General features: G+C 35.2%; 2 protein-coding genes across 3 annotated transcripts; both read left to right on the forward strand.

Moving 5' to 3' along the window:
• The first annotated feature begins 17,635 nt into the window (after positions 1-17,635).
• LOC111456379 ((R)-mandelonitrile lyase-like) lies at positions 17,636-19,581 on the forward strand. Its single transcript, XM_023098217.1, has 2 exons — positions 17,636-17,875; positions 17,945-19,581. The coding sequence occupies exons 1-2, from the start codon at positions 17,722-17,724 to the stop codon at positions 19,504-19,506; spliced, it is 1,716 nt and encodes a 571-aa protein (XP_022953985.1). The 5' UTR covers positions 17,636-17,721; the 3' UTR covers positions 19,507-19,581.
• A 1,358-nt stretch (positions 19,582-20,939) lies between these two features.
• Positions 20,940-25,056, forward strand: LOC111455998 (RNA-binding protein with multiple splicing 2). 2 transcript variants are annotated; one of them, XM_023097678.1, is made up of 9 exons: positions 20,941-21,302; positions 21,469-21,648; positions 21,736-21,811; positions 22,747-22,876; positions 23,013-23,127; positions 23,479-23,570; positions 23,680-23,749; positions 23,870-23,952; positions 24,476-25,056. In XM_023097678.1, the coding sequence occupies exons 1-9, from the start codon at positions 21,138-21,140 to the stop codon at positions 24,570-24,572; spliced, it is 1,008 nt and encodes a 335-aa protein (XP_022953446.1). In that variant the 5' UTR covers positions 20,941-21,137; the 3' UTR covers positions 24,573-25,056. The 2 variants fall into 2 exon arrangements, with proteins under 2 accessions (XP_022953445.1, XP_022953446.1); XM_023097677.1 differs by having other exon boundaries at positions 20,940-21,302; positions 23,870-24,573.
• Positions 25,057-25,250: the final 194 nt, after the last annotated feature.

The following is a 25,250-nucleotide window of genomic DNA, read 5'->3' on the forward strand; positions in this document are numbered from 1 at the left end:
AATTTTGATTAGGACTCCAATTAAAATTCAAATGAAAAACATGCAAAAGGACACTATTATAAAATTGTATTGGGGCAACAAATCATTCACACCTACGGTAAGCTCGTAATTTTTTTAGTCATTCAAAAAGTTTTATACCAATAGAAATATTATCTCCCACTTATCTACCCATGATCTTCACTTATTAGTCAATTTGGTACTTTGGTCAAATTCCTGGTCATTCTTCTCTTGAACAAAGTATCATCAAACCTCTCCTAAAATAGTTATTTACTTCTTTTATGTGAAACACACTTTCAATTTGATCAATTTAAGCCTCGTATCTCTATTTTATTGAGACTTGCAACTTTTTTGTCCAACACTCTGAGAATTCTATTAACGTGACTAAGTTAGAGGTATCACTCTTACTTGTTTTCTTTTATACTTGGTCGTGAAGTAGAAAACGTTCCATCTGTTCTTGAATAGCTTCTTTCAAAAGAACTTCTGCTTCAGGGGTGAACGTCTTGGTGGAAGAAATTATTTCTTGAAACTGAGGTTTATTGATTTTTACATAAGTACGTAACTCAACAAGAAATTTTCTTACTTGTTCAATTTCTAATGAATCAAGATAATCATTCGTTCCAGTATAAATAGTCATTATTTGTTCTTCTACCATGAGAAGAGCTAATTGGGATTGTTTGAGCAACTCACGTAATCATTGACCTCTTGCCAATTGATTCTATAACAATTTTTAGGGACAAAAGACCATTCATATATTTCTACAATGGTATGATATTTCACAGCATTTCAGAATTTATTTTAAAATCACGAAAAACAGTCTATATCAATTGACATATTACCTCTTTACTTTCTCCATGATATTCTCTTTATTTAGGTAACCTAACTTTGGTAGCATTTTTCCAATCCATACAAAATCAAATGCTATTTTCATTTCAAATACCACAAAAATAGAGGAAATATAATGGAATACCAACTACCGGGAAGAAAAAGATACCAAGGATGCTATTTCCCATATAAAATATGGCAGAGAAATGGTTAATCCAGGCAACCGAACAATCATTGAGTATTAGGCACCTAATTTCTCATATATAAATGTAATGTCCATTTATATTGAAATTGGCAGGAAGCGTGACGAGGTCTACTACAATCTATAGAGTTGATAAAAAGGGTCGATGACGACCTATTGAAAAGGAGCAGGACAGTAAAATCCAAGGAGGCAGGTTGCCACGAGTAAATAGCCATGCCGTGTCTTGCCGACATGTTTGTCATCAATAGAATTGGCCAATACCCAAGTGGCCAACCGGGTGGCAATAAATGGTTCCACTGACTCCAGTGTTTTTATTAGGGGAGAAAATTTCTATCTTTTGCTCCCGAGTTTTTGTCAGACTGATTCCTGAATAATAAATGTGTATTTTTTTTTTCATTTTTACGTTTGCTATAATACCAAAATTATTTAAATTATTTTTAATGTTCACATGATATTAAAAATGACATAAAAATCTGTCAAATATGGATAGGAGATTTACTATAATTCAAGGCTGACATAGGTAAAACAATAATAGCAAAAAAAAAAAAAAAAAACGGTAAAAATCTTATCTTCCAGAATAAATAATTCATACTCACAGAAAGATTTGTCTCAACTCGAAGAAAGTTCTGTTTCAAAATTTGTTGCCTAACTCGAGTCCTATCAAGTTAACTCAACTCACCATTTTTTTCAAATGCCCGCGAATGCTTCGTAGGTTTCCAAATTCAAATTTGGATATGTCCATTTTAGGAAAGGGTCTATGTTGAGCATTATTGAGAGTGAATCCACGTTGGTTAATTATGTGAAAGATCATGAGTTTATAAACGAGGAATACTATCTCCATTGGTATAAGGCGTTTTGGGGAAGCCCAAAGCAAAGCCATGAGAGTTTATGCTCAAAATGGACAATATCATACTATTGTGGAGAGTCGCAATTCCTAATAGTTTAAACTTGCAACATGATGGATAGCCCTTTTTAGTTGCAGCGCAGAAGAGAAATAACAAGAATTCAATTGCACCTCTCCATAGTATTCTCCAACGTCGTGATGCTAAGTCCTCGGCATCGCAACACTCTTGTATCTAGAGGAGTACTTTCTTCCAACATCTATATTCCAACTTTTTTTATGGTGTACCATGCATCTTTAAATAATCTTTGTTCGGGCTTCTACCAGACTTTATCTAGATTTCTATGATTTAGTCAGTAAACTTATTTTATTATTAAATTCTGCAATTTTGACATAACGTGGGATTCCTAAGCAAATCTATGCACCAAGAATATGTTCTTAACTTCATATAAGCTTAGTTTTTTTTAACGATTAATACCTACCTCACTACTAATGAGCCAAATCTCTCCCACTATCCAGAAGAGAGCTGGAGAGAGGCAGATAAACGAGGGGTAGAGGAGAGATCACAGATTTAGAGGGGAAAGATTTTGGGAAGAAAACAGCCCAAGTTCAAAGCAGCTACTCAGTATTGGGTCAGATCGATTCATTGGTTTAAGTTTTTTTTCACCCTTAATGTAATATTCCCAGATTATCAAAATTAAAAACATTTCATTTGAGGGAATCTTGACTCAGATCAGAATTTTCCAATTGAAATTTCAAACACTTCACAGCCTAACAGTTTAGGAAGTACAACATGTACCATAAGTTCATTAGTTTTTAACTAATTTTTTTAATTAGCTGGTTCCAAGTTTAATTAGTTAGCCATCTAAGTATTAGGAATCACAAATTTCCACCATGGTAATATTATCTACTCTTAGTATAAACTATCAAAATGACTCATACCAATTGAGATGTATTCCTTATTTATAAATCCATGATCAACTCTTTAATTAATTAGCCGATGGTGGGACTTCTCTCTCAAGAATCCTCAACCTCATGGCTAGAATCCTCAGCCTCGTAGCTAATTGAACTTATATGCCTAGACATGCATGCATACCTGTCCACCTTTATGCAACAGAGGTAAATATTTCTTACTTTTTTACTGTAAAGAAAAATTAAGATTGTGTAGTAGTACATGCTCAAATTGGGTAGAGAAATAGATTCAAGATGTACGAATTTATACGATCTGCATTTAAGATGACCTTTAGAAACTAATATAGCTATATTACTATTTGAGTCCAAAAAAATTGTTAGCAAACCAAGCAATTCCCCCCGCATAAAATTTAACTAAAAAGCTAAATCATATCCTAAAATCGGTAATTCAACTGCCTCCATTGTTAACATCCTCAATATCACTTAGAAAACTGAAACAATGAAATAAAAAGTAGGAGCTTTTGACTCTCTGAAAATGAGAATTTCCAGAAAATATTTTGTAAATATATAGATGCATATATTTCCCGATCATAGGATGAATGAGAAGAATAATGCTATTTTAAAAATGAAAATTGTTAAGAGCTAGTGGCTTTGGCAAAATCAACCTACTTTCCTAAATTGTTTATAATCTTCTCTTCTTTGCTAATGTTTTTTTAATAGCATTATTCTTCTAATTAATCCCATAGTATATTTTTGTTTAATGATTCTAGGAAAAATACCTTCATAGTTGGACGTTTTGGGAGCAAGTCACGGTGTAGGATAAGCACGATTTCTCTTCCCTCAGCCGAGTCAATGCCAGCTTGAGCTAATCTGGTCGCCACGATCTATTGACGCGGTTTTATTAATTATCCCATTTCCTGTAAAAAGTCAAACGTTAGCCCAGACTTTGACACGGGATTCCTCATTCAAGGCCCAATACCCAACACCCACGGGCTTCCCTCGGAGAAGCTGTATAATTTATTCTGAAATCTCCAAGCTCAAAAAAATAGAATTCATAATGTACAGAAAAATCCCCCCATTTCGTCAAAGTACCATTTCTAGTACTACTTCTAGACTCTTTATATTTCAGTTGGTATTTTCTTTTAAAGGTTTAAATTTAGTTTTTATATTTCCACTAATCTTAATTGTAATCTCTATTATTAGTTTGAATTTAATTCCTTTTTATCAAACTTTAATATTATAATAATAATAGTCTCCAGATAAGATGTAGTGTGGATATGTTCTAAAATTTATAAAAGGATTATTATAGAGACTAAAGCTTTTTAGAAACAATTTAGCATAAATTTAGAGTAGCGACTAATTTTACCACGTGGATAAAGTTCATAAAATAAATTAAATGTTAAAATTTCATCATTAGTCCAAGAGGAATCAAAAAAGGATATAGGTATTTTAGTAATAAATGGTTAGATGTTTTAAGAATAAACTGTCTAGCCTCTTATAAATACCGTCCAACCTAATTATTAGGTTTTCATCCCAAGAACTCAAATAATCCAAAGTAAAGTTGTATAGTATTCCAAGAGTGTCTTTTAATGTTTTCTAGATTGATCTTGATAAACAATGTGAGTATTTCTCTCAAAGAATTGTGTGCAACAATCTGGTATCAGAGTGAAGTTGATGTAGGTTGTTTGATCTCTTAAAATTCTTAGTGTATAGTATTCCAAGAGTGTCTTTTAATGTCTTCTAGATTGATCTTAATAAACAGTGTGAGTATTTCTTACAAAGAATTGTGTTCAACAATCTGGTATCAGAGTGAAGTTGATGTAGGTTGTTTGATCTCTTAAAATTCTTAGTGTATGCTATGTGGTTGCAACTATGTCTAATCTTTCACATCAGAAACGATTTCTTGAGATATTTAGTGAGTTTCTTTTGTGTTGTGAATAGTTCATGACTCTGCAAGTCGTGTCGAAAAAGCTTGTTTGGTATTAATGAGGTATAGCCAACATGATGGGTGATTTTCAAATCATCGAAATAATCAAGAAACTCAACAACAACAACAATATGTGGGCAATATGCATGATGTTCTATTGACAAGAACAAAACCTTTAGGTGGTTGTTGGTGGGAGTGAAATTACGCCGCCAAAAGAGGATTCTCATGGCATCTTGCACAAATGGAGAATCAAAGCAGGCAAAACAATATTTTCCTTGAAGACCACAGTAGAAGAAGAGACGTTGGAGCATATTTGGGAAGACAAGACGTCGAAAGAAGCATGAGACTCGTTCATGACGCTTTTCTCAAAGAAGAATGATACAAAGTTACAACTTATGGGGAACAAGTTGTTATCAATCTCACAATGCAACAAGACGATTGCTTAGTACTACCATAGGGTCAAGTCAATATGTCGGGAGATTAATAAATTAGATCTAGGGGTTATCATTGGAGAAGCTCAAATAAGGAGGATCATTATCCATGGATTGCGACCAAAATATAGAAACTTCGTTATTATTGTAGAAGGATGACCTACTTAACCATCACATATATAGTTTAAAAATTTGTTAGTCATGGCTAAGCAAATGGGAGGCATCACGTTAAAGGGTGAAGAAGAAGCATTCTACACAAGTGAAAATCAGAGCAACAATAAGTCGTCTACCAAACATGGATACAAAAATGGTGACAAAAAAAGAAATACCAACGAACTGGAAGAGCTTAGAAGAACGACAACAAAAATTCTTAAAGAAAGAGATATGAATGTATTTGCTACAATTGCGAGAAAAAGGGTCACATGTCCAAGGATTATTGGTCCAAGAAAAAGTCCGTCAAAAGCAATGTGGCAACATCCAAAAAGGAGATGGAGTATGAATGAGATGTAGAGGTACTACGTGCCATAGAAGAAGATGAGCTAGCACTCATGGCAATGATGGAAGAGCATATCAATTATGAGAATGACTGGATCATTGATTCAGGATGCTCAAACCACGTGACTGACGATCGAAATAGCGTAATGGAATCAAGGAGGTCCTCGAAGAAGGAAGTATTATTAGACTTTGACAACATTGAAGAAATTCTACCATAGAAGACGGGGAACAAACTATACACATTTCGTTAAGTGTTCATGTGTCTGAAGATCCCAGGACACTTGTATTGATAAGCAAGAAGTGACTCAACCAAGCAAATCTAATGAAAAGGAAACAACACATCAACAAGCCAAATCTGAAGTATGCCAATGCAGTTATTATAGAAGACGGAGTTAAAGAGCTAGAGATGTATGAAGAAGCATCACAAAACTTGGTGAGCAACAAAAGAAAAAGTTATAGCCTTGGAGAAAAATCAAACCTGAATAATCGTGCCAAGACCATAAGATATCAAATTCATCTCTTGCAAGCGGGTTTACAAAATAAAGTGTCTCTCGGATGGATCAATCGAGAGATACAAGGCTTGGACTGTAGCTTCATGATTCTCTCAACAATATAGACTAAACATTTAGTTTAGTCTAATGATAAAGATCACTATCGTACAAGTTCTGCCATCAATGTCAGCACTTCAGCACTTGCAGTAAGTAAAGTAAAGAATGAAAATGATGGCAGAGGGATATGACGTTGAAGTTGCTTACTGCTAGAACTTCTAGGCTTCACTCAAGTGAGATGCTACTTTAAATTTATTGATCTTCAGATGTATAAAGAACTAGGGAGATGAAACTACATCGTAAAAATTACCGTCCCATCTCTCTCCAATGCCACTGGCGCAAGAAAAGCGAGCTAAATGCTTGTACAAACAGCAATTAAGGCAGGCAGAAAAATTATCGAAACAAATATCATAGCTGTCTCGTGGGAAGATTCAGTACTGGCTGGTTTGTTTGTTCACACATCAGGATGCATGCAATTAATAGGTGATGTGAAAGCTCGCTTCTCAATAATTTTATTTTCAGCTTTCAACATTGTGGATATCACATATACAGCTTAACAACTGAACAATCACAGAAACGCGGTAAAGGAGCTTCATATAAGATTTAACTGAATCTCAGATGTTCAGTGAGGTTAAAACAAACAGGGGAAAGAAAACATGTCCTGGGAATTCATCACTCACACCAATGGTTAAGAACGAGGATCATAAAACCACTTCTACTTTTGGAATATCTATCACTCAAATTGGAAGCGACCTTCTCATGTTCCTGCCCTCGCACTAGCCGGTGAGGTTTAATTTCGTCAATTAACGTGGAAAGGATTGTGATTATCATGATCATGAAAGGTGGGAAACATACTCGCATACCAATTTTTGGAGCACACAAACAAACTTTAAACACTTGAAACCGTAGCAATGTTAGCAAACTAAGTTGAAAGAGCAAACAAGAGCATAAAGATCTATTTTGGTGAGACGGCCAGGATGATTTATAGAAAGCGAACCGTACAACGATACAAGACCGACCACTTCTTTAAGGCTATTGAGATAATGAGGCAGAAAATGCTGCAAATCCAAGTTGGCCAGTTCTATTGGAAAATTAGATCATGACATGAGTAGCTGATTGACAGAACAGAATCGAGAAAGGAGGCCTCTCCCAAAAAAAAAAAAAGACAAGAAATGTGCATGACCATAAGCATGAAGACAGCAGATACAAGTACATCGAATCTAGGTTTATTTAAATCTTTGACACTGCTACACAGTATTGGTGTTCTGACTTAAATCAAGCGCACTCGCTAGATCATCTCCAGCCTTTCCCATAATATGGTCAGTGTCCAGAGAAATCTCACCGTTGGAGACTCGTTTTCCGAATACACTAACTAATGATTAAATTGTGCGATCAGCAGTGACAAGACCTACTGAGCACTAAATGTGATTTGTTTGAGACTACAACGAGCAAAAATTGGCTTGTCAAAGATTTTAGCATCTATGAAACATCAGTACCTTCCTCTTTCAGGTTGTAATCTCGGACGCCTAGTTATCACTTCAAAACATGACTATTCAGCTCTTGAATGAAGAAAATAGTCCAAATATATTTCAACTGAAGAACTGAAATTAGCGAAACAACTTACTAACGCAATTTTCGTAGCGTTAGCAACCAAAGAGTTTCAAACTAAAAAGAAACCAGTTCAAGTTCACATTCAACCATCAATCGACTTTTAAACAACCAATGGCAAATCGCAGTATAGCAATCTCAACAATCTAGAATCAAAAAATACATTCAAAAGAATCATGAACACAGGCATAAACGGAAAAGCAGCATTCAATACCGTACCTCATGCGAAACTTGCGACAAAGAGAATCCATGCGCTCTAGAACGGTAGGTTTCCTTCTTCTATCAGCTTTCTCCAAATGGAAAAACGATTCCGATCATCCGATGACTGTGTTGGAATCGGAATCCCGAGTTTGCCACCCTCGTGATCAACAAACCATTCGGGCTCTCCGTTCCATTTCCCGCCATCCTCTTCGATTCCTTATGGCGCCCGTGGAACCTAAATGAAAAGACCCACTCCTTCCGTTGTCGTACTCAGGGCCCGGGCTTAAGCTATAACGTTGGGCCCCGGTCCATTTAGACCGTACTTGCCATTTTGATTTTGGTCCCATTACCATTTCTAATAAATTTTTAATTTTTTTTTTTAATTCATGCACATATTATAAGTATAATTTTAATCTTTTTATTAGACTTTTTATTTTTTATTTTTTATCAATCCATTTAGTTGACATTTTTTTTTGGTCTAATAAATTTTTACACAATACTTTTAAATTTAAAAATATATTTAAATTTGTGTACGATAATTTCTCGACTTATTTAATATATTTTTTAAATTTATGCACATTAAATTTTAATTTAAAATTTTTAATAGACTTTTGTTTTATCTATTTAGTTGATTTTTTTTTGTTTAATTATCATTTCTAATAAATTTATAAATTTTTACACCATACTCCTTAAATTTAAAAATAAATTTAAATTTTGTGTATGATAATTTCTTCACTTATTCAACATTTTTCTAAACATTTTTCTAAAAAATTCATGAGCATATTATACATAAAATTTGAATTTAAATTTTTATTAAAAAAAATAATTGTATTAGTTAGATTGTTAACTCTATTCAAATTACTCCGGTCACCAACCAAAGAAACCTAAAATTTTAGATTGATCCAAAAAAGATTTCTCCAACTCAACTCAACTTAACCTGTCAATTCCTCAACTTCTACATTTGGTCCATAACTTAACTTTTTTTAGTCATTCTTGTATTATTTTTACTTAATGATCTAAATATACTGTTCAGAATGAGAAATAGAAGTATGATCAAAACTGTGATCTTCATATTCACACAGTTTAAATAATCAAATTCTAAGATAAAATATTAGCTGATTACGAATATCTAAGATATATTCCATAACTAATTATTATAATATATTATCCAAATATTATATCTTAATATATACAATTTAAAATTTTAAAAGTTTAAGGACTACCCGACAATAAATCGATGGACGAAAAATAATATTCGAAAAGTTGGAGGATGAAAATGAAAGAATCAAATTTGATTGGTATTATTATTTAAAAACATAAGGCTGTAAGTGAAGTGAGCAACATTATCGGATGGAGATTGAGGCTGTCTGCGGTCTGTATCGACCAGCTAAGCTCCATTGCCGTTGCACTCCACAAGATAATAGATTCCGATCACCAAATCTCACCATTAACTTTAATTAAACTAATTTTTAACCTAAACAGATATTAATCACCCCTTAATCTTATGCTTCCTCATGTTTCTAACTCAAAAGGCACGTGAAAAAGATTGAGTTTTTTGGTTTTGAATGACGTGCTAAGATAACATTGTTTAAACCAATCTCATCCAAAATCCATTCAAATCTTAGATTCTAAATATTTTCTAATGGGAATATTGTAGTTGGACTTAACTAAAATTTTAACCAATAATTTAATTCAATAATATATAGTTGTTCGGGATATTTGTCTTGACAGATAAGTTATGTTTATGTTAGCAAGAGTGAAAAAATCTCGTGACATGTACTTGACAATGCTTATTATTTACGTTGCTTTCTCGAGCCTTTATCAGGTCGTGTGGTAAATTTTATTCAACGAGGCTGCCTCGATGTTTGTGTCTTGTAATAGCAATTAGATGAAATTGTACAGTGAATAATAACTGCTAAATGTAAATTTTATTCAACGAGGCTGCCTCGATCTCATTATGATGTGATGAATCTTCAGTAAGATCGAAGTATGGAAAGTCCTTCGTTCGTTATTCTTGTTTGATCCCGTCCCTGCAACGAAAACTCTCATATTACAATGCTTTGCTTACCCTAGTTGGGTTGGGGGAAGTTTTTCGAACGAACTTGAAATTTTTGGTTAGTTGGATTGGTGATTTGAGTAACTCGAATAGAATTCACAAACCGACCCAACCCAAAAATTATAGTTGTATACGATATATGCTGCATTAATAACTAAAATTTTATACAACTCAAATATAAAACATTCATAAGTCATGATGTTAATATTAGTTACAAACATCAAATATTCGTAATCTTTTTAATAATCTTAAAAGTAAGGTTCTCACTAATGGCTCGGGCCCAGGCCTCCTTCGCCCTCCACTTAAGCTGCGCAAGAAAGGCCCAAAGTCAATCGCAGAGAACAGTAAAGCTTCATAGGGTATTTTAGGTGTAGGTAGTCAACATCTTTACAGACAAGTCTATTTCACCAAGCCTCTCGCCGAGACAGTGTGTAGATCGTTATGCCTTTCGTGTGAGTCAGAACTTACCCGATAAAGAATTTTGAGTCGGAACCCTATTTTTGGGTTGGTTAGGAAATGTCAATCTACAACTGATACTTTTGAGACCCCAAATTGAAGGAAAAAAAAAAAAAAAAAACCTAACCCAACCAAACCCAACCTTAATACTTTTGAGTTAAGTAAGGTAGCCTGAGTTATTTGAGTTTTCGGGTCATATAAACACCTCTACTATAATCCACGGTGGGTCAAATCCACCTCCGATCAATGCTTCTCCTGTCGACTCATAGAAACCCGAAACCAATCTATTTCATTCCACTTTAAACTAAGACCGACCCAGTACTACTACAACGATCATCAACAGCAACAAATGGTATCATCATCAAATCCGTGTTAGGGCAGGGAGAAGATAAAACCCTAAACAAAAATAGGGAATAGCAAAGAGGAAGACAGTTGGCAAAATTAAAAAAAGAAGAAAGGGGGAAAAATCCAAGGTAGAATCCCAACCAAACCAACGTCCCACCTCAGGATTGAAGCCCCACTTTAGCGGTTCCCTATTTGGGCCATCCCAATAATACCAAATCTACAAATGCTTCGTCCTTATTCAAACACTCTCCCCTTTTCATGCCTTCCCCTGCCCTTAACTTTCCCTCCCCTTCAATCAACCCCCCCTCCCACCCTCCCACCCTTTCTTTATTTATACGTACAACACACTCTTTTCACCCCCCCACGTTCATCCCCCTTCCAACCTCCCAATTCCCAAAGCGCCCCCCCTTCGCTCCATAAATATGTGCGCGCTTTCAGATTGTAGCTTAACAGCTGCTTAGCCACCACCTGCTTCGGCAGCTTGGATACTCAAGGCCTTCAAAAATGGCGGATTCCGGTAAGGTTTCGAAACGCCGACATGGGTTTTCACGGCGGTGCGCGTCGTTGGTCAAGGAACAGCGCGCGCGGATTTACATTCTGCGCCGTTGCGCCACCATGCTCCTTTGTTGGTACATTCAAGGAGATGATTGATTCATTCATTCACTTTCCTTCCTTCCTTTTGGCTGCTGCCTTTTCTGCTTGGTTCGGTCGGTTCGGTTCGGTTCCCTTTTCTTTTTTTAACCCAATAATTTATTGTTGGGTTTCCTATTTGGGGGACTGAATTCCAAAGCTGTGGGTTGTGTTACCGTTTTCTCCGAGCCGGAAGAGGCCAGCTTCGACTCTGCATGACCTGGCCCAACGTTAACTTTTTTTTTTCTTTTTTTTTTTTTTAATAATGAATTAGGATCTAATCTATAACTGTTTTTTTTTTGTCTCTCCAACCAGAGAATACTGTTGTGTATTAAACAGCTAGCCACTACTTGTTGTCGTTGTCCCTTTTCTTAGAGAAATAATAACTATAATAATTGAATAATAAATCCAGTTTATATATTTATGCCCTTCTCTTTATTTAATCCAATTATTTTGATCATATTAGAAAGTTATTAATTTTAAAAAATACGATCAAATTAGTACATATATTAAAAAATACGATCATAATAAAAAATTTTATAGTTATTTTTTTAAATGATCCGAGACTAAAAGAGGTATTTTAAAGGTTTGGATTCGAAAATTGAATAAATTTGAATGTTGAGAGACTACATGTCCTTTTTCGCTAATTTTGAAATGCAAAAATACAATAATATAAATATTAGAAATGTAATAAAAGAAGTTTTAAAAATTAATAATTTTGACCCTAAATTTTACAAATTATATCGAAACTCTCATATTAAAAAAAATCATTTATAAGTGGAAAACACTCCCAAAAATTATATTTAAAATAGATAAATAAATAAATAAATAAATAATATATATATATTATATTATATTATATGATAGAGCAACACGAGGATTTTTAATAAAATTAAAATTTTGGGGTTAAAATTCAAAAAAAAAAATTCTTATTTTGACTTCGTTAAAAATTTAAAATAAATTTGAATAAAATATATTATTCTTTTTTATTTAAAATAAAACATTATTTATTTGTTTAATTAGCAAAGAGAAAGCATGTTATCTGCTGAAGTACGAGTAGACAAGAGAATTTGACATTCCTGTAGTTGAGATTATGAAATAATTAATGGTATTTTTTAGGGGTCTAATTGATGACATGTTATAGCATTTACATGTGAGTTGACAGTTGTATGGAAACAAAACGTTGTCGTTTCATGAATCAGTTAGACTCCCAGCCCACCAAAATTAGCTTTTAAATTAGTTGTTTAATCCCCATTTAGTCGATGATTAAGACACTTCATTAATTACACGGAAGCTGCTGTTTAGATCTGACAATAAGTTAAGAAGTTTCGTTGTGATTAATTTTTAATTACATGCAATCTCGTATTTGCCCCCCAAATATAAGGGCTTGCTTGGAAGATGAGTTCAAAACCTTATAATATATATATATATATATATACGCCTTTGAGGAGGCTTGACTTCTTTTCTTTTGAAGTTCTTGTTCGACATTTGAGGATTTACTAATCTACTAGCATGACTAAGTTTAGAGCATGACTCTGATACCATATTAGATGAATACGACTCTCCACAATGGTATGATATTGTTCACTTTGAGCATAAGCTCATATGCTCAAAGTAGACAATATCATACCATTGTGGAGATTCGTGTTTATCTAACATGTCCCTCACAATGCATGAAGAGTAATTGACTGTTAGAATGCACAAACATCTACAATAGTACGATATTATCTACTTTGAAGGTAAAGTCTCATGGTTTTGCTTTTGACTTTTTAAAAAATTTCATACCAATGTAGAATTTCATACTAACGCCGATAGTGTTCATTTTCTTATAAAATCATGATTTCCTTTTAATTAATCAACGTGGTACTGCTACTCTTAATAATCTTCATCATTGACCAGATTCGTGGAGGGTAAAATCGTACACAACAATCCTCGTCGTGTATTATAAATTGAATCATATCTTAATAGATTCCAATATGGTAACTTTTTTACAATGGTCGTAAGAACGCGTTTCAAAATTAAATTAATTTATATTTATTACCAGTGGTTTTTATGTAGAAAAAGACAAAACCGAATTGAATTTTCAATCATAACGAAGGTTAGATACCTTTGATAGAGTTGTCTTTTTTGTTGAAATGGAATGGTGTTCAAATTCACGGAATGCAGTCTAGACAACGGGCCGTCCCCTTTTTGATTGGGCTGACTCTCGGGTCAATCTCCTTCAGTGCATGTTGCACAGCCACTCATTGGTCTGGATCAAATAGTTGAATCTATCTCTCACGGTTGATTTATTATTATTTAAAGTAATTAGTATTAATGGTGTGTTTATAATTAAAATACAAGCCACAGACATTTGAGAAGCAAAAGATAAGTGTAGAATAACATATAAAATAGGAGATGGTGTAGTAAGAAAGAAAGGAAAGCTGGTTAGGTTTGTACGGAGGAAGCTACGGCAAGGTTAGACGCATTTGGGGTTTTGTCTTCTACTTTACTTCTATGATCTTCAACCCTTTCCCCTCTCCCTCCGCCGTCTCTCCGCCGCAAACCTCTTCCGTCCCCATCCAATTCATACTCCTCGATTTCGACAAACAACACGTCCGCCTCCTTCCTCTTGTAATAATCCTCCTTCCTAATGTAAAGCAAAATTATATTTTTTAAATATCTTTACTTATTTTGTTTCAAAAATTCATTTAAACTTCAATAAACATATATATTCCTAGGTTCGGGTCGAAGAAGTAATGCCACTCGATCATTATCAAATCGACTGCAATCTTTTTCTGTCCGTGAGGATCCCAATCCCAATCGTGCGCCTTCTACTTTTAATAAATCATAAACTAGAATAGAATCATTCTCAACGAGTCCGTAAGAAGTGGTCTCATTTTTTCATCGGGTCCGGATAGAGACCAAAGGTCTTGAACGCCCGATCTGATAGAACAACTCAAAAGATATATATATATTAGTAACTTGAGAAGTTGGAAGAGTTGATAAATTTTAAAAGTACAACTCTTAATCTTTATAAAAAAGAATAAAATGGTAGGGGTGTACATGGTCCGGGTTGGGTTGGGTTGAGCGATTTTTTTGACCCAACCCAAAAGTTCGGGTTGGTTGGATGGTAACCCAACCCAACCCGAAACTTTTCACAACCCAATCCAACCCTCTATTTTCGGGTTGGGTTGTTAATTTTTTTTTTAAAGTTTTATATATCCCCAATTTATAATTTTTCGGATACAATTTTATATAAAATATATTAAAAATTCAAACAAACACAAATTAATCCATAATTATTAAAAAAATAATAATAAATTCAATAAAAAACAACGAACGATAATTGTAATATATTAACATAGTTCGAGTGAAAATCGTGACATATTAATATAGTTCAACATGTCATAAAACTAAAGAATGCCGGACATTTCTTGAAAATGGGTTAAAATAGAAAACATAAGGATATATCATGAAATTAAATAAACAATAAAAATGATTAGTTTAGAGATATTGTATATAACACAAAAAAAACATATAAAAATATTTTAGTTGAAATATGTTTACTTATACTGATATGATGATTTGATAAGGATAGATAACCCTAAACTATTAGAAAAATAATATATATATATATATATAAAAATTATGATATAATAATGTTACTAAAAATAAATATATTAGAATTTAGAATTGTTGGTATATATTTAAATATATTTAAACTAAAATTTATAAATATAATAACGTTGCAACAAATAGAAAATAAATATATTAGAACAAAATTTGTGAACATTCAATTAAAATTTAAAATTACTTATCTATAGAATATAATTTATGAACATTGAACTAGTCATGTATAGAATTTTTTAAATATATTATCTATAGAATATAATTTATGAACATTGAACTAGCAATGTATAGAATTTTTTAAATATATTTAAATTAAAATTTATAATTACTCGTCTATCTTTAATCCTTATATATATATAATTTATGAACATATAATTGTTTGTTAGGAAGGTATTTTAATATATATATATATATATATATATATATATATATAAATAAATAAATAAATAAATGTGTATTTACATATAATATAATTTATGAAAATATAATTGTTGTTAGTAAGGTATTTTAAAAATATTTTTAAAATATATATAACTCTTTGGTGATAACTCTTTTGGTAGTAAGATATTTTTATATATATATATATATATAACTCTTTGGTGGTAACTCTTTTGGTAGTAAGATATTTTTAAAAATATATATATATAAAAGAAAAAAAAAACACGTATTTGCCCGGATTCGAACTCAAGTGTGAGTCTTCTTCGATCAGCCAAAACACCACTCTAGCAAACCTATTATAAGTTAACATGTTCTAATATATATTATATATTTAAATTGGACTCGGGTCAAACCGAACCCACGAACCCCGAAACCGAACCGATTCAATTCGAGTTCAGAAAAATGAACCCAACCCAACCCTTATAGTTCGGGTTGGGTTGGTCTGGGTTGTCGGGTTGAATGTTCCCTATAAAATGGAGGGATGAAAATTATCTAGGTACCCTTTCTAAATCATTTTCGAACTTTTTATATTTTTTCTAAAAGTTCAAAGTATTTATGTTACTAAATCATAAATCAGGGGTCGCATAAAACCCTGTTCAATAAGTGTAACGCATTAGCTGTCTGCTATCCGGTTGGGCAGTAAGGGCCGGAGAAAGGCAATCACTCATTCTTAAAACCAGTATTCTTAAGACCAGAGAGGCTCGGAAAAAGGGAGAGAGCTCTCCATTCTTGGTTCTCCTATAGTTGTAGCTGGTTTCTCCGAAACCACAAGAATCCTTAGTTAGAATGGGATTCTAAAGTTTCATTAAAGTATTTTTTAAATTTTTATAAAAGTTTAAAGTGTTTTAAATTTTGTAGGGTTTTAAAAAGAATATTTTCGGTTGAAGAATATTTTTATGAGAAAGTATAAATAATTTTCATTTCAAGATATTTTTTAAATTTTAATTAGTATTGAAATTTTTAAAAGTTTTGAAAGTATTTTTTTTTTAAACCAAATTTGAAGTTTAAAAATATTTTTATTAATTTAATAAGTTATTAATTTAATTTTAGAAATTAAAATTTAGGGTTGGAACTTCCACCTTTAACGTTTTAAAAACTTAGAAACTTATGATATGAAAAAGTATATGGTAATTTTGCCCTATTGTTAAAGAATAATCATAGAAAAATGGTAATTAATTTGATAAACAAATATATAAAGTCTATCAATGTAAGATAGGTTACATTTTCGTAGCACCCTTATACCCTTATTTTAAGAGACCGTTTAGATTGGAGATATTGTTTGCACAAACGTGCTATATCAATATCAATATGCCATATGTACCATAAGTTGATAGTCTCGCACAAACTCATTTTCCTCTCTACTAAATGAATGCGGGTCGAACCAAGCTCAAATTTACCTTAAAAACATAAAGGAATACTCTAAGATCGACATGTTTTCAGAGCCGTCAAAGATGAATTACGAATAGTTGTAATAAATTTTTGCATGATAATTTTTTGGCAGAGTATATATTTTCTCTAATTTTAAAGTTTTTTCACTTAAATTATTGTGTACGTTTTTTTTTTGTTGATTTTTATATTCGTGCTTTAACAATAAAAGACAATTTCTTCCAAACATCAAATATCGGTTCATTTGACATAGTAGCTACAATGGGAGATTCAGAATTCAAGGAGATTGTTATCTACTCTTCGTCCCGAGGACCATCTTCAATGGTTTACATGTCAGCAACAACAACATATGAATCATGAAGGCTAACTTCAATAGTAGGTGCTTGGTAGCATTGGTTTTTGAAACATAGGACATTCTCGGTGACAGGTTGACACAAGGTTCCTTATTATAAGATTCAGCCAAATTAAAAGAAATAAAATGAAAAACTTTTAAAATTAAACGGTTCATTATTCAATTTCTCGACTACTCAATAAATTTGACTAGTACATAAGCCGAGTTCCCTCCATTATGTCGTGCTATCACAATGTAACGTGCTCAACAATGTCGACTCGATCATTGTTTCGATACGTGGAAGTTATCACTAGTTTCCCCTAGTAAATAAATAAATACCAAATAGCATATTAGGGGATTGTTATTAAATCAAAAGCCGGTTCTAAGTTGATATATCGAAAACAAGGTCATAAAATCTGTTGACAATATGAAACTATTTTCATTTGAATCTTCAACCAACAACCTTACTTGATTCAAGAAATGCGTCTCTTTCCTTCCAAGAAACTCACACAGACCTTCGTCTTCTCCACAATGCCGCCTCGCATTTTCTCCTACTCTCAGATCCTAGCCTTCTTGCTCCTCTTTTACGCCTCACCGGCCTCCATCTCTGCCGATCTAAGCTCCTCTCAGCGAGGTAATTATGATTAACTCGATTTCTTGAATCTAATTAATCTCAGAATTATAATGATCTTAATAACTACAGAGCCTAGTTACCTGAAATTCGTGTCGGACGCGGCGGATTTTCCGAAGGAAGATTACTACGATTACATAATCGTAGGCGGCGGAACAGCCGGTTGCCCGCTGGCTGCGACATTATCAAGCAAATTCCGAGTTCTTGTCCTGGAGCGCGGCGGCGTCCCTCACGCAAACTCGAATTTGATGTCACAGGAAGGATTCTTGACGACTCTAATGGACGACGTCCATTCACGTGACTCCCCCGTGCAAGCCTTCACCTCAGAAGAGGGCATTCCTAATGCCCGAGGGCGGATCCTCGGCGGAAGCAGCGCCATCAACGCCGGCTTCTACAGCAGAGCCGATCCAGCGTTTTTCCAAAACTCGCGCCTCCATTGGGACCTAGCCATGGTCAACCAGTCCTACGAGTGGGTAGAGAAAGAGATCGTGTTCAGACCTAATCTCAAGAATTGGCAATCGGCAGTTCGAGACGGAATGGTTGAAGCAGGAATCAAACCTTACCACGGCTTCAGTTTCGATCATTTGATTGGGACCAAAATCGGAGGCTCCACGTTCGACGAATTAGGCCGCCGCCATAGCGCGGCGGATCTTCTTGCTTATGCCAAGCCGTGTAATATCAAAGTCGCAGTGCACGCGACGGTGGAGAGAATTCTCGTGGCGTCCAAAGCAGCGGCAACAGGGGTTCTTTATCATGACCAACGAGGCGCGTATCACCACGCGCTGCTACGCGCGCGTGGCGAGGTTTTAGTAGCTGCAGGCGCTATAGGAAGTCCGCATTTACTGTTACTGAGTGGAATTGGTTCGCGTCCGTATCTGTCGTCGTGGGGGATTCCTGTGACTCATCATTTACCCTACGTAGGGCACTACCTCTACGACAATCCCCGTAACGGGATTTCCATTTTATCGCCGATGCCGTTGGAGCAATCTTTGATTCAGGTAGCCGGAATAACGGAATCCGGCGCGTATTTGGAAGCGACATCCAACGTGATTCCGTTTACTTCACCGCCGAAGTCATTTTTCATAAGAGCTCAATCGGCGCCGGTTTATCTGACGGTGGCGACGTTGATGGAGAAGATAATTGGGCCGGTATCGTTCGGTTCGATGCGGTTGGCTTCAACCGACGTGAGAGTGAACCCGGTGGTTTGGTTCAACTACTTCGGCAACGCGGTGGATCTAGAGCGGTGCGTGAACGGGACGAGGAAGATAGGAGAGGTTTTGAGGAGCCGGTCGATGGAGGGGTTTAAGTTCAGCGGGTGGTTGTGGAAGAGGGAGTTCCGGTTCGTTGGGCCGGTTTATCCAGAGAAAGAGGAGAAGGATGATGGGTTTTTGAGGGAGTTTTGTAAGAGGACGGTGAGCACGATATGGCACTACCATGGTGGGTGCGTGGCGGGGAAAGTGGTGGACCGGAACCATCGGGTCATCGGAATGGAGGCGCTGAGAGTGGTGGATGGCTCCACTTTTGGGGTGTCGCCTGGTACTAACCCTCAGGCCACGCTCATGATGCTTGGACGACATGTCGGCCTCCAAATTATCAAGGAACGCTCCTCTACTACGACACATCGCGTACAGTAGTGCTCGTTTTCTTCCTTGTATTGGAATATATTTTCGTACATTTCTTTTATACATAATTCTCCTTTTCTTTCTCTGCTTCTATTTTTTCCTTTTTTGCATGCATGCTTTTTATAGAATAATAAATTTTCTTTCTAATCTCTTATTTTTTAAATTTACATAGTCCTTAAATTTTAAAATATTACATTTTTAATCCACGTCTAAGTCTAATTTTAATCAAGTTTATTGGTAAATTTTAAAATATTATATAATATTATATTTTTAATTTTTGAATTTTGAATTTTGTTTTTAAGAGTTTCAAAAATTGCACTTTTAAACGGAAAATTTGAGTGATGGTGAAAGTTGAGAGGTAAAATTATAAATATTAAAACATAAATAATTAGATAAAAAATGTAACATTTTAAGTACCAAATAAGAATTAAACTCAATATTTAGAAATAAAAAATAAAAAATTTATGTTTAGGCCAAAAGCTTAGTGATTAAAAGAGTATTTTTTTTCCAATAATTTTTAATAATATGTATTTAAAACCGACCAAATATTAAAAATAAATATTATAATTAAATGGATAACAGCTATATATTATTTTAAGACAGTAGTTAGTTTAATCTTTTTTAAAAATAATTAATATTTCAAAAAGTCAACCACGGTTTTCTAGAATTCAATTTTATAATATATTTTTTAATATTCAACAAAAAAGTATAAAAAAAATTAAAATATTCAACAAAAGAGTATATAAAAAAAATAAAAATTTTAAATTTAAACTCTAAACCCTAAATTACCTACGAGGTTCTTGGATTTCCTTTTCGGGCTTCTCCTCGCTTTCCCTTTCGAGGTTCCCCTCAAGACTTTATAAATTGTGTTTTGTTCTCCTGCTCAACTAATGTGGGACATCACAATCCACCTCTCTTCGGAGCCCAACGTCCTTACTGGCACACCGCCTCGTGTCTACCCCCTTCAGGGAACAGTGAGAAAGCTGACACATCGTCTAGTGTCTGACTCTAATATCATTTGTAACGACCTAGATCCACTGCTAGCAGATATCGTTCTCTTTAGGCTTTTCCTTCCGGGTTTTCCCTCAAACCTTTAAAACGCATCTATTAGGATAAGGTTTCTGCACCCTTATAAATTGTGTTTTGTTTTCCTCCCAACCAAGATGGGACATTACATTTTAACCGATCTCAAATTTTATTTTTGATATATATTTAGATTTTTATATATAAATAAATAAATTTTTTTATTTTTATTTTTATTTTTTGTATGAATGCAATAAATAGTTTAGAATTTATTTGGAAACAAAATTTGAATTTGAAAGATTTAAACTAAAACTTTTAAAAATAATGAGGTATAATTATTTAATATAAAAAGGGGAAGATTGGAAAATTGGCTGTGGGCCGGCAGTTGGCCCAATGGCGAAGGACATATCATCACGCTTGGCGCGCAGATTGTGGACAAGCCACCTTTTTCTTTACATCTTCTTAGGTTTTCCCCGGAAACTTCCAAATCCGTATCGGAGCAGAGCACAGAGGGCCAGCAAATTCAAGAAATTTGTTAATACGAAGAAGTTGAACGGAGAAATTTGGTTGCCTCCGTACTCCACAGTTGCTTTCTGCTGTTTCGTTCCACTTGTTTACGCATGGCCGGTACTGGAATCCACCCGTATCACCAGCAATGGCCTGCGGCGGCCGCTGCTCCTCCTCTGCCTCCACCACAAGCAGCCACCGCCGCTCCCCCTCCTATTCCTCACCCTCATCCTCCTCAGATCCTCGTCGACAACCCCAGTCGTCATGCCTCCGATGAGGTACTGTCCCTCTTTTACCTAGTTGGAGATTAATTTGTTTTGTCTCGTGTTTTGTGGTGAGTTTGGGTGATTATTCTGCTCAATCAGTCGTCTTATGGAATTATTTGATGGTTTCTGCTATTTCGATTCTCTCTGTGAGGCAGTTTTTGATGTTGTGTGGCGTTAGGTTCGAACTATATTTATAACAGGTCTTCCTGAAGATGTAAAAGAGAGAGAGCTACAGAATCTTCTCAGATGGTTACCTGGTTACGAGGCCTCGCAAGTAAATTTTAAAGGCGAAAAGCCTATGGGTTTTGCTCTATTCTCCAATGGCCAGCTTGCTATTGCCGCTAAAGATGCCCTTCAGGTTCATGTCTTTACCTCACTGCTTTACTTATTGAGCTTTTGAATTCTCAATCTTCTAGAGTCGGTTGCTTTGTTCTTTGTGGTTTAGGATATGGTTTTTGATGCGGAGTCTAAGTCAGTGTTGCACACGGAGATGGCCAAGAAAAATCTCTTTGTTAAACGAGGTGATTTAGTGACTTTATGATTCTTGTTGGGTCTCGTTAGTTTTATTTTGAGCTCTGATTGGAGGGTCATAACGCATGACGACTGTTTAGAATTTGGTTTATCACACTTACTTTCCTTTTGATCTTGACTTTCTGCCATTCAAGTTGCCTTAGGCACTGTATATAGCTATGCAATAGTTTCGTCTCCTTTTCTATCAACAATGGGAGATCAATAAACATTCTCCCAGCATAATCTTCTGCTTATTATCTAAGGCTTAGGCGACCTTCCGCTTGTTCTTTTGTCGTGTAATGATTTCACGGTTTAAACGCTCTTTGTTACTCATTTTTCTTTTCAAAAAAGAAAGAAGCAAAGGATTGCTCAATTTGCTAATCTTTGTACTGTTGGATGATGGAAGTCCCACATCGGCTAATTTAGGGAATGATCATGGGTTTATAAGTGAGGAACACTAACTCCATTGGGGTGAGGCCTTTTGGGGAAACCCAAAGCAAAGCCATGAGAGCTTATGCTCAAAGTGGACAATATCATACCATTGTGGAGAGTCGTGTTCGTCTAACATGGTATCAGAGCCATGCCCTAAACTTAGTCGTGCCAATAGATTGGTAAATCCTCAAATCCTCAAATCCTCAAATATCGAACAAAGAACTCCTAAAGAAAAGGAGCTCCTCGAAGGCAGTAAAAAATGACTAAGACTCCAAAGGAGTCGAGCCTCGATTAAGGGGAGGCGCACTTTGTTCGAGGGGAGGTGTTGGATGATGGAAGTCCCACATCGGCTAATTTAGGGAATGATCATGGGTTTATAAGTGAGGAATACTAACTCCATTGGGGTGAGACCTTTTGGGGAAACCCAAAACAAAGCCATGAGAGCTTATGCTCAAAGTGGACAATATCATACCATTGTGGAGAGTCGTGTTCGTCTAACATGTACTACTTGTAGGCATTGTTGCTGATGCAAATGCTTATGACCAAAGTAAACGTTTGAGAACTGGTGGTGACTATGCCCACACCAGATATTCAAGCCCGTCGCCTTTTCATGCACCTCCACCCCCTATTTGGGGGCCTCATGGGTGAGTCTTCTCTTTATGGAAACTTGAAGGTGCTTTCGCTTTGAAGTCAGTTATATGTCTAATCACCTGAGAGATGTTTTATGAAATGGCATTGAGTTGTGTTGTTCAAGTTCCTTATGGTTCTGTGATGATCTAGGTATATGGCTCCACCTCCTCCTCCATATGATCCGTATGGAGGTTACCCGGTTCCTCCTGTACCTATACCTGCTCCTGCACCTGTTCCAGCACCTAGCAGCTACGTGCCTGTTCAGGTAATCCGTTTACAATCTCTATGGAAAATGACTATAATTCTTGTTGGAGTTTCACTTTGTCAGTGGTATGTCCTTTTACCATGCTTTCTTACTTTTTCGTTAGCATTTGACTGTGGTCCACAATGTTACATGTCCGTGCTCTGTTTCTGTCCGACTTTGAACTTTGCATCACCTTCTCGCAATTACTATCCCTGAACTTGGAACTTTATTACAACTAACTATTAAAGTTTTCACGAGATGAAGGCGTCATGAAGTGCGTTGTCTGCTGGAAAATCAAAAGCTTACATTTCATGGGTTTTTGTGCAAGTATTGAAAGATTTCTGTATCTCATTTTTCTCATGTTTCATACAGAACACTAAAGATAATCCTCCTTGCAATACCCTGTTTATTGGTAATCTGGGGGAAAATGTAAATGAAGAGGAACTCAGAGGTCTTTTAAGCGTGTATGCAAGTCTCATCTTTTCACAATTTTTTAAATCATTTTATCATGTCCATAAATAACCTTAAACCAACTGAATCTTTTGGATCACTGGTTCATGACATTTAATGCAGACAATCTGGATTTAAGCAAATGAAGATTCTGAGGCAGGAAAGGCACACGGTCTGCTTCATTGAGTTTGAAGTAAGTAGGTTATAGTGGACTGTTGATCCTTTAATCTTCACAAGTCATGTTCAGGTTAAGGATTATCAAACTACGTTTCCTTTCATGTCTACTAATTTGGTTATTACTTCACCTATTTAGGACGTGAACACTGCCACCAATGTGCATCATAATTTGCAGGGTGCTGTTATTCCTAGTTCTGGCTCTGTGGGCATGAGAATACAATATCCTTTTCTTTATCAAAATTTTCTATTCGATGCTAGTTATAGAACGATCTTACCTATCCTATTGGTACTTGTAATTTGGAAGCTATCTTTGCCTGGAAATGCGAGTGTCAGAGTGAGCGATTTATCAAATTTAATGGTTTGACTTATCTTACTCATAGGTGATGCCTTGAACAAAATGGGTGCTTATCATGGATAGTGGATAGGCTTGTTTTACGTTTGATCTCTGTTTTATTTTCTAATAGCACAGTGGAAATGATAATGTTAGTGGAGCCTAGTACACGAGCCAGGTGATGTTAAGGAATAGTGTTTATATTTTCTTGAGTTTGGATACATGTATTGTTTGCTGAATGTGCTGCTGTGCATCATTACCAATCAACCATTCATATTAACTATTAGTTTTTACTTCAGACATTGAAATGCATTATGTGATTTCTTCAACTTGATTAATTGCCTAGGAATTTGAACTAGATGTTTGTTTTATGATTGAGGATAGACGTTTCTTCTCTTGACTCATGAATACATTTTCTAAGAACCCATTTGGGAAACGGAAGGATGCTACCTACCCTGTTTCTGCTGCTGGCGCCAACGGAACTCCACAAGCTATGGCATACCAATAGCGTGAAGGGGATGTACTCTGTTCTTTTTGCTCCGACAAATACAAGCACTAGATGATAGGATGCATCTTGCAGCAGTTGCATGCATCCATGATCCATTTCATATCAAGTCATCAGCATTTTGAATGCTCATATTGGTGTCATAAACATTCCATTTGGAAGCATGCTACTGTAGCCCTTATTTGTGACATGCATTTATTTACCGGTAACTGAGAAGATTTCATGGCTGGATTACTTAATAGGGGCTCAGATATTATTATCATTTGTAGGATGTGTGCTGTGCATTAGTCCTATCTTTATTGTTTGTACATGATGATTATGTAGCGATTTCTCTAAATGGATTGCCTGGTTTATTGAGAGCATCCACATGTAAGGTTCAGTCACTTACTTCATCTCACCTCCCCAATTTCAAGTCAGTAGAAGTTCCATATCATGGTGCAGCTCTAGTAGGAATGTATTCATCTCAGTAGAAGTTCCAAATTACTCATCATCACGCCATTGTTTACTTGATTTTGCCATTAACATTCCCATAATCATCTCATGACCACATCATACTTACTTGGTCAAGCCATTAATTCATAGTGAAGTATTCACAGCATTCAAGCTACTGCTAAAACCTTCGTTTCTTAAGCATAAAAAAATATACAGTGTCATTTACATACAGGATTCAAGCATGAATTG

This window comes from Cucurbita moschata, unplaced genomic scaffold, assembly GCF_002738365.1.
Source record: "Cucurbita moschata cultivar Rifu unplaced genomic scaffold, Cmos_1.0 Cmo_Scf00018, whole genome shotgun sequence".
NCBI lineage: Eukaryota > Viridiplantae > Streptophyta > Magnoliopsida > Cucurbitales > Cucurbitaceae > Cucurbita > Cucurbita moschata.